This window comes from Mercenaria mercenaria, chromosome 6, assembly GCF_021730395.1.
Source record: "Mercenaria mercenaria strain notata chromosome 6, MADL_Memer_1, whole genome shotgun sequence".
Lineage (NCBI taxonomy): Eukaryota > Metazoa > Mollusca > Bivalvia > Venerida > Veneridae > Mercenaria > Mercenaria mercenaria.
The window spans coordinates 74,021,356-74,031,782 of NC_069366.1; the positions used below are offsets into that span (position 1 = coordinate 74,021,356).

Below are 10,427 nucleotides of genomic sequence, written 5' to 3' on the forward strand. Positions count from 1 at the left end.
TGGCAGTCAGTCTGAAGACTTCGGCACGGAAGTTGATATAGGTATTTTCCGGATAATAATAGATCAGTCCTCATGTGGGAAACGAAAGGGTACTGCATTTACAATTACATCATACGATGATATGTTACAAAACCACATATTTAAATGATTGGCCGAGTAATGAATGAGTATTGGAACGTAGAAATTCCTACAGGATTTTTGTCATTGTTTTTGAAGCAATGTTTTTCCGTTACAGCTTCTTTTTGTTGTGGGCTTACTTTGCCTTGCATGGCTCTATGGCTGTGTTTGGGGTGCTCTGTTCTTCCGGGAAATCTACCCTTACCTTTTATCTTTCGTAACAAATCAAGTTCCCGTAGCTCTTGTAAAACAATAGGACTTTAAAAACAGTCCACACCCACATCATGATGAAGCATATTACCAACTATCAACGGAAATGACTCACACAAAAAAAAAACGAAACGCAAACCTGTTTCTACCAAACAGACATGCTCAAACCGATATCTCTTTTATCTGAGAGATGTAAAAAGCATATGTAATGGATTGCTAACAACTTCACCAAGGTATAGAATGTATAAAAGCGTTAACCGGTTCAGTGGCTGGTAGGACAATGAATGTACCATGACGAAGGTGAGACTGTCGCCAGTGGCTTGGATATTAAGTATGATCTAGCTACCACTTGTAAATGCAATACTTTTGTAAAAGAAAACTCACAAATGATGTTATTCCATATTATAATGAAATTACAAATCATCAACATAATCTAATTTTCTTTTGTCAGTATAAATAAGTGTCAAATCTTTCCGAGGTGTTTATATTGATGCAATTATCGAACTTGGGTGATTGGGATCTTTGAATGTACGCCTTTAACACAATATCCGTGAACTAACAATCAGATATAGGGTAGAATCTATAAAATGAATCAATCTGTCCTCAATTGCTGTTAAATGTGAAATATATTGCATACCTGCCTTCCCCCTAGGATAACGCGCCATTACATTGTACACGATTTTGCACGTAATTTATTAAGCGATATTACCAATACTGTATTGGTTAAGAAGCAATTAAGCGAAATGAAACAAAAACTTAAACAAAAGAATCAGCCGTTGAAACTCTACAAAGTTTATCAGTTGTGAAAAATGGTTCATTTTTTTCTAATATGAAAACAATCCTGTCACTTTCATTACAACACGGCAATACTGACGTCACATCAAAACATTATTTTGCGACATATAGGCACCGAGAAAGAGTGCCATATTCGATCTACTTGTTTTTAAATATCACATGAATCTAAAATATATGTTTCTTTTCTTTTTCGTTTATTAGCAAAGTTCAAAAAGTAACATAATAAAGATTTTATCTGAATATATACGTTAACAAAATGAATAAGAAATATGACTAAATCTCAGCGTCTTCAAACAGCAAATATCTGAATGTTTATTACGCTCTTTTATTAAGTGAAAACAAATGTCTCTATTTCATTATACTGTTTCATGGTAAATATTTGCAAAAAGAAAATAGGTTTTGCTTCAGTTCTATTTGATGGTAAATATTAACAAAAAGAAAATCGGTTTTCTCAAACTATCACCAAAATGTACAAGTTGTGTTGCGGACAGAAGACACGATCTTAAAGTACACCACGTAGAGAAAGTGAAACAAAACTAACAACATAACTATAGACCAAATGTCAGAAAATATTCTTACGGTTTCTAAACTACAAACTGAGTGGGAAAAAAACAAATAACTGTGACTGATTGATTGATTTGTGCTTGATTTGATTGACTGGCTGGTTTGGTGGCTAATTGATTGATTGATTGATTTGATGTACTCATACGGGGTGAGACTATGATAACTATTAAATACATTCATCATTATCAACGAAATACAACACAACTGACTAAGAGTATGTATCAATAAAACAAAAATCAGATATCAGAAAATGGTTTTGTAATGAGTCAATTTATCCTCATTTACGTCTTTCTGTTACCAGAGTCAAACATTTAATTGTACGTCTGTCTTTCCCCGAGGACAAAGCGCAATATCATTGTTCCGTTTTAGGTTTTTTTCGTGTTGTTTCTGTTATTTTATTTATTTATTTTTGTTTTGTTTTGTTTTGTCATGTAACAAGAAAAACATGATGATCACGTAATAATGATATGACAAATTTTCATTTAAAAGAGAAAAGTTAGCCCATGTATTGACGGGAGGAAAATCGAGTGCAAACAAGGCAATTAGTACATGATTTTCAATTTTGAAATGCCTTACCAGCGCCGTAAATGTATTTCTGCGCAGATTGACATCTGTTATCTGCGTCTAGTTTCTTCCATAATAACCTCATTTTGTAGCATAAAACTTCCGAAATCTTGGGGTTTTATCTGTTAGGTCATATATCTTTCACCCTATGCCCGATAAGCGATCCTTTGTGTAAAACAAACAAATACATGGATAGAACAGAAACTGCTACGTTCCCAGAACTCACCCTCCCAAAACAAAACACCACAGGAGCATACCCATGTATGTGTATATGATAGAAAATTTAATATACATTTAAAATATAGAGAAAATTAAAACAAGTAGAAAACAAACACAGAATACAGAATACAGCGAGGCACCGCCATTGGAAGATCAATGGCAAAAAATACTGGAGAGCTTAAACCGGCCCATTGCGCGCACACTCACTCTTTCACCCAGGACAGAGTAAATAAAAGAAATCCCACCCAAGCTTTGCAAACTAGTTGTGAAATGATTTATTTTGAGTTGAGACGGTTCAGATGCAAGGACACAAGTCCAGCAGGAAAAGCCAAGAAAGTAGCCGCCATATTGAAATATTGGCATGTGCAACAGAAGACAAGCACACAAAGACTGGTCAAATGTACACATTACCACAAACGAATGCAATAATAGCAACAGACACAAAATGTACATGAAAAAAATGGAATGCAGGGTACCGTCTTGGAAGGGACTGTAGCAAACAAAAAACACTGGGGAGTTAAAATTAGTTTACTAGAGTTGTCTATACTTCTACACTGATAATGCGATTTGTATAAAACTTCATAGGAATGGTAAGAATGAAGAGGTATGTTGTGGTTTCAGACCTTTGGAATCTCGATTATGTAAATCATGATCGAAGTACTTCCCGCCGATATTTCGAGGAGCGGCGAAATGTCGAACTCGTAAATTTTTGAAAAGGCTAGAAAATATAATTGAGAATAAATACGGCGGTCTTCCCTTGCCAATTATCAATTTATCATGATCGCATCGGCGACTGATATGTCATATCGCTTACACCTAGCTAGATCACCTTGGTGACAAGGTACTGTACAAAATCCAAGGTCGCTGTATTTTCACGCCCCGCAGACTCGGGTTATAGGCGACACATAAATTAAAGAAAGTTAATTGTATTTAATTGCTTACTGCTTAACAGATTATAGACACTTGAATTTATGTTGTGTCTCAAATTCTGCCAACAAAGGTAGTATCTTCAGTAAAACAGAAACGCAAATCGACATCTTTAGATGTCTTTTCACAAAATATAAAAAATTAAATATTTTTGACACTTAAGAAATATCAAAGAAAATATAGTAACATACGAATATATAATTAGTGCTTATTTCAGAAAGAAAACAGTGAATGCGTTATTCACTTACCTTCATAATTGCCACAGGCCCAGATCCATACTTATCAAAGGTGCATCCAACTATTTTGGCAAAGGAATAATATTCTCTCAAAATTTAGACCCAGAAACGCACCAGAGGCCACCATTTCATACCTTTATTTTAAAATTTTCCGCGGGGCCTGACTCCCCTCCCATCAAGCGGGGAGTAATTCCTCCATTGCCTACAAATTTAGACATAAAAATGCACCAGAGGTCACTATTTCATACCTGAAATTCAAAACTTTCCAGGGGGAGAGTCCCCTGGTCCGCTTAAAATGAGGGGTGTGCCCAGTAAATGCTCCCGAGGCTACTATTTCATCCTTGTATTTCAAAACTTTCCAGGGCAAGACCTCACTGACCCCCTTACATGGGCAGGAATCCCCCCCCCCCCCCCCGGCTCCTGTACCTACCCGCTGTCGGTGCTATGCGCCTCGGCAGTGACGTCTTGGCTCTAGACTGCTGCCCCCAGACAAATATTTCTGGATCCGGACCTGTGCAACGAAATGACTAAAATGCCATAAGGATTGGATTACCCCTGTAAGTCAGGGATTTTTAGCTCGATCCCCTACTTAGACATTACTGGTTCTACCCTGGCAAGACATTCTCCGTATCAAACATTGAACCGCCATTACAGTGTTTAATATATGCCTCCGAAACCCACCCCCAAATCGTCCCTACGGAAACTAACACAGATTTTATCAAAACTTGGATTAATGGCTTCATTTTACAGCATTTTAACTTGTATGTCAGCTATTTTTATTCATTTGCTGATTTGGTGGGAAACTCGCTAAATTTCAGGACGATTATTGCGGGGAATATATCTCAGTTAAATTCAACTTTAAGCAATCATATACTAGCTTAAATGAACCAAAGGTAAGGTTCAGAAGTTAGATATTTTACACATATCATTGATAAATTCCGTTTCTTCAAGTCTAGTCCTAATGGCAAACATTTGGGGATACTAAAGATATTATTGTTATGTCAAGTTAGTAATTTATAAATTTTTCATCAAATGAACAGCATCAAACAACATGTATATACATCTATTACAAATACAAATGATCTTCTGAAAAGACGTTAAAGGGATTGTTGGTAAGACGCTACTAAACAGATCACATTTAACTTATACGGCAAATAGGTTAAATAAGTAAAGCAATATTTTTAAAATAAACTTCCTTCTACGAAAGTTCAAGGCTAAGACTATAGAAACGTTGATAATGTGTTTAGCTTGTAGCTCCCATATCGTACAAAGTTTGTCAAGCTCCAACCAAAGGTGCAAATCTGAGCTCGCCACAAAGAACAGTTTTTAGTATTATATAAGGAAACCTTTTACATGTAGAATCTACTAGTGATCCGCTGTCAAGTTCGTTCGAGCCTGGCCAATAAGAATGTCTACTATTATTATGTCAGTGATACAAACAGCTGTTGGCAGCAGCTGTTTTTATCACTGACCTAACATTAAAGACATTTCCCCTGATCATGTTAGTTGTTTTTATGCAACGCCTACGTAACCTACACAGTTATCAGAAATCAATATTATTTATGTAAAACTTATTTCAACCTTTGAATAAAACTGAATGAGGTTTTGTTGCTGTTTTTTCTGTTACTCTAATTGGAGAACTTTCAGTACAGTATATTTGAAAAAAAAATGTTTTGCAATATAAATGATGAACAAAGTACATTTTTACATAGACATCGAGGCCACCTTCTTACTTTAAAGGTAAATTCGATTGTTTCCATTGCGCACATCTGTGCGCAAAGCGTCATTCCCGTCCTTGTGTTACTTTTTCTTTACCTAAGGTTTCAATATAACAATGCAGAGATGTGGTATTTTTGTCTCGTTTGACAGACCGATCGTCAAAGACAAAAATAAGAAAACTAATAAGTGTTTTAGATTATTTTTTTTTCATTTCCAAAGATGGAAGAATATTTATCTGATGACAAACCATGATAACATTATAAAATGATGTATTTCCGTGTTAAATTTGTTCAAGTATTGTATTGTTACTCAATGCAACAAGTTTTTTGTATTTTGTATTGCTACTCAACACAACTAAGCACAGATTATTACTGTTTTTTTTCATGCTTTGATGGAAAATGTTATTATTCTTTACTATTTAGAAGGTTGTTTTCCTTGAATGTCGGTATCTCCAAGTTTGCACTACATCATCTCATGTATTTATTTTGTTGTGTTTAACGTAACACCGACACAATTATAGGTCATATGGCGACTTTCCAGCTTTGATTGTGGAGGAAGACCCCAGGTGCCCCTCCGTGCACTTTTTCATCACGAGCGGGCACCTGGGTAGAACCACCGACCTTCCCCACATGAAGAGTGAAGCTCGAACCCACACCGATGAGGGGCAAGTGATTTTAAGTCAGCGACCGTAACCACTCGGCCATGGAGGCTCCGCATCATCTCAACTGTCTCCTAGAAAGAACTACTAGTGCCTCGTTAGAATTGTCTATGGTTTGTCAGCAGTTTTGCAATGATCTGCAGCACGTGTTTTATTTGTAATGATTTATTTTCGTTCTTTCCGTCTACCGTTAACATTTTCTTAAACCGATCTTTTCTCAACTTACGGATCAGTTTTTCTAAATTCTTTAGAAATACCTCTTCCTGTTTGGTATTTTGAAAGAACACTCTGTTCTCAAACAGATCATGTCCCAACACGAAATGAGGCAATTCTCTTTCTTGAAAACATTTGAGCGTATATTCAAGCATTTCTACCAAACATGGCTGCATTTCCAGGCCGCCATCTTCACATTTGTCAATATGACGTAGTACGACTGATTTCATAAAGTATGTAGACAGTATTGTATTTTCTAAAGCATAATGTTTGAAAACCTTTATCATTTTGTAAGCATCTCTGTGCTTCTGTGGTGTTGAAATCATTGATTGTACTTCACTCGTGCAGTAAGAAATCCTCCAACACGTTGGATGAGTTTTAGGGCATAGTTTGGGCACCACGTAAAAATGGTCAGGTTCTTCAATATCTTTCGGGAAATTTGGAAAGTTGCAATGAAACAGTTCTTGTATTCTTAATCGCGAAAACTGAAATCCTGGAACAAAGTCAGCCATTATTTTGATAACATTTGGAATTGTTTGGACAATATCGATTTCCTTAGAAATCTTTGGCCTTATCAATGTTTTAACATGACTATGCCATTGCATGACAATAGGCTTTAAGAAGCCTTTCGATTCATCCTCCAGTCCAATCAACTCTAACCGACCAGATTCTGTTTCTACTTGAAACATTGTGCACGGAATAGAAGCATTGTGGTTGACGCATGCCACATCACAAGTCCTACAACCTTTGCATTTCTCTTCAAGAATATTTAATATCGTCATGTTATGCTCTTGAACAACATCATTTGGCCTAAGTTCTTCTTCTCTCATCAGATGCCGTCCGTCAGTGTCTCTAACTGTTTCGAAATTTAAGACCTTAAGGTGACCCGGGCAGCCGTAACCGATGTGTTGGGCTTCGTATCGATATTGTAGTAAGACAAGGAAATCAAACTCTATCATTGGATCCTGCTGATTCTCCCAAATCCTGGTTTGTTCCACCATACTTCCTCCTGGTACGAATTTAGTGATGAAAAAGCGATCATTTCGACTGTTAAAGCAGCCAATAAGCCTTGTTAGCAATATATTAACCGCTGTAGTTATGTCTTTGATTTCCGGTTGACTGTAGTTGATAAATAGTTGTTTCTGGGTCATCAAATGATACAATTCATCCATTTCGTATATATGTTCACGTGTTTCTTCTATATACCTGTTTAAAAATAACATGTACAATTCAATTAAACGACAAAATAAACTTTTTTTGCAGAAATTTGTTATTTCTAATGCTTTTTAATTCGTGTAATAGATCATTCAATGCAGATTACACCCTTATTGCCACTTCATTCTCGGCTAACGTAATGTTTATATCACGTAGATCATATAAATATGCATACATACCATGTATAACACATTAAATGCAAGTTACATCCAAAGTAAATTAATAAGTGTACATTGAATGAGGTAATTTTCTGAAAATACAGTAAGCATTCACATGACGTTTTTCGTTTCTGTGATGAGGGCATGTGCATCAAATCATTAACTCCCAGAAGTATCAAGTTTACAGAATGATAGATCTTCTGTCGGTTGATATTTGATGACTTATATGGAATGAAAGTCTGAAAAGTTCGCAAAGATCGATTTAATATTTCTTGTCAAAACAAGAAGCCTTGCACTAATGCATTATTGTTATAACAACATAAACTCCCAGGCTGCATTCATCAAAGTATTATATGTTTTCAAAATTTAGACCAAAATTGCACCAGAGGTCACCATTTTCATACCTATATTTCAAACGTTTCCAGGGGGAGACCCCCTGACCCCCTTTCTAATATGAGGGGAGTACCCACACCCACTTCTTTACCTAGAAATTTAGACCAAAACATGCACCAGAGGCCAACATTTCACACTCGGCGCTATGTGCCTCGATGCTGAAGTCTTCGTTCTAAACTAGTCCCTCCCCACCCCTTCCCTAATCAAATATTTCTGGATCCGGGCCTGAACATCACGAATATACAACATTAAGAAACGTGCAGTTTCCTTTGAAAGAAGGAAATGAAAGTGGGGTTTAAACGCGTTTTATATTGCTAAGCTAACCACACATCTACCTTAAATTCAGTTTGATGAATTAATTAATTGCTTGCTGTACTAATCTCTTTCAGTAGTGTAAAATCAACCCCATGTATCAAATTGTGTCAGCTGCCCATCAAAACACACATTCCTGTGACAACTGATGATTAAGATAAAATGTTGATAAGTGAAATAATTCCAAACAGAGTCGTAAAATCAGCTTTTAACATTCGGTTGTTTTTCATCATGGCAAACATCTAAAAAATAAGCACATTGACCTATACATTTATCTAACCCTTTTATTAGATAATATGTTACTTGTTTTACAAAAATCTACAAATTCTAGAAAAAAAATCTATTGGTGAAAAGGTCCTCAGTATTATGATATTCCCACCAGTATGAAAATATGCTTGATATGCATTTTTTTTTCAAATCAGTCTAGAACAAAATCAAGTGCGCGACCCAGTATTTTTCAAAGATTTTTCAAAGCCGAATGTTCTTTGTATGTCTTTGCAAATTTTTAAATATCGAAATTTAATCAAATTCTACATAACAGATTATTTTGTATTCCGAATGAGCAGGACTAACAATATGATGTTCCTTTTCAATTAAAAGTTTAAAATCATATACTTACAACTAAAACATATGCCTTTATTAGTATCTCAATATCAGAAACGAAATGAATGTTCCGTTTAATGGAACACATTTATAACCTTCCATTATTTCTGACCTCATTGGAAATAAGCTTAAATCTACCTAAATAGTTTATGATATACTGTGATCCCAGTTTATTTTTTTAAATTACGACGCATTATCGAACATGTAAAAAAACCCAAATTGGTTTTAATGTATCTTTACATTGATAGTAAGGCAAGTGTCACATAGCAGTATTATTTGGTTCCGCATTACGGGTACAAAGCAAGTATATACAATGTAACAAGTTTAATCCCGGTGTGCACAATTCTTGATTTTTGTAAGGTAATTTTGGGAACTTAAAATGTTTAGACTAGCTCAAATAGCTAACCGTACATACGCTGTTATTGTGACATTATAATTAATGAAATGATTTCATATTTATTTTATATGTACAGGGTTATGTTTCTAGTCATTAAATGTACGATGATCAAGTATGAAATTTAAAGACGTAATATGCTGTCTACACTAAAACATGTTATTTGATATTGATCATCGTCAAATATATTTAAGTTGACTTGATACATAAAAAACTGTAATCATTATATAAAGTCAAATCTAGTAAAGAACACTTATGGAGATGACGTAATCACACAGAAATTGTCGAATGTCACTGTGAATATGGCCTATGCCTTTTTCATTCATAATTGAACGTGGGTTAATATAAGTTGAAATATACTCACCGAAGCAGACGATACCAACAAACAAACAAACGAATGAATGTATTTTGACTAGGAATGTCTTGGGTTGGGCAAAGAAGAACCGAAAACCCAATCTTAAACAACACTTGCCTTACATTTTACATTCGTTTACACTCCACTGCAATAAAATTATCAGCTTGTAACAAAATTATTATATCTTATGAATGACACACAAGTATACTGGTATTTTACTCGGGGTTTCTAATACGTAAGTGTATCGCAAAATGATCTTAGGTGTCATATTAAATAATTGTTGAATTGTGTAATTTGTCTTTAGTTGTCCAGGCGACCGGTTACAAAATACCTTGTCATTCTGAATGACTTGTTGCTATTAATAAATGTTTGTCGTGGTATTTCATTTGGATTTTCCATTATGTTGAAATAATGTACCCGTAAAACGATCTCAGTTATTTTCTATCATATACAACTATTTCTACAGTAGCGATACAGGCACTTATCGTCATTTTGTAAAATGACGAATGTAAGTATGGCACTGAAACCAGTCAAAAATGTGTATTTATTTAAGATTACGGCTTTGAACAATACAAACTTTTTCTGTCAACATTTCATTAATTACTTAATAATTTGAGCATCAACGGTGTTCGATTATATTTCCTTTTTGTATAGAATAATGATTTATATTATAACCAGTGTTTCTAACTAAGTTTGTGCCCAATGTGGTTCTGGGACGATCTGTGTATGAAAAGAACTGGAACCACTGCCTTACCCTTGCATGATCGTAAAAGGC

The 10,427-nt window shown here is 35.1% G+C and overlaps 1 protein-coding gene across 2 annotated transcripts; it reads right to left on the bottom strand.

Annotated features, from left to right (window-relative positions):
- Nucleotides 1-5,538: 5,538 nt before the first annotated feature.
- On the bottom strand, nucleotides 5,539-9,810 carry LOC128557842 (uncharacterized). 2 transcript variants are annotated; one of them, XM_053546335.1, is made up of 2 exons: nucleotides 9,662-9,810; nucleotides 5,539-7,428 (listed from the first exon to the last, which is right to left on the bottom strand). In XM_053546335.1, the coding sequence occupies exon 2, from the start codon at nucleotides 7,392-7,394 to the stop codon at nucleotides 6,108-6,110; it is 1,287 nt and encodes a 428-aa protein (XP_053402310.1). In that variant the 5' UTR covers nucleotides 7,395-7,428; nucleotides 9,662-9,810; the 3' UTR covers nucleotides 5,539-6,107. The 2 variants fall into 2 exon arrangements, with proteins under 2 accessions (XP_053402310.1, XP_053402308.1); XM_053546333.1 differs by lacking the exon at nucleotides 9,662-9,810 and adding an exon at nucleotides 8,920-9,061.
- Between the last annotated feature and the right edge of the window lie 617 nt (nucleotides 9,811-10,427).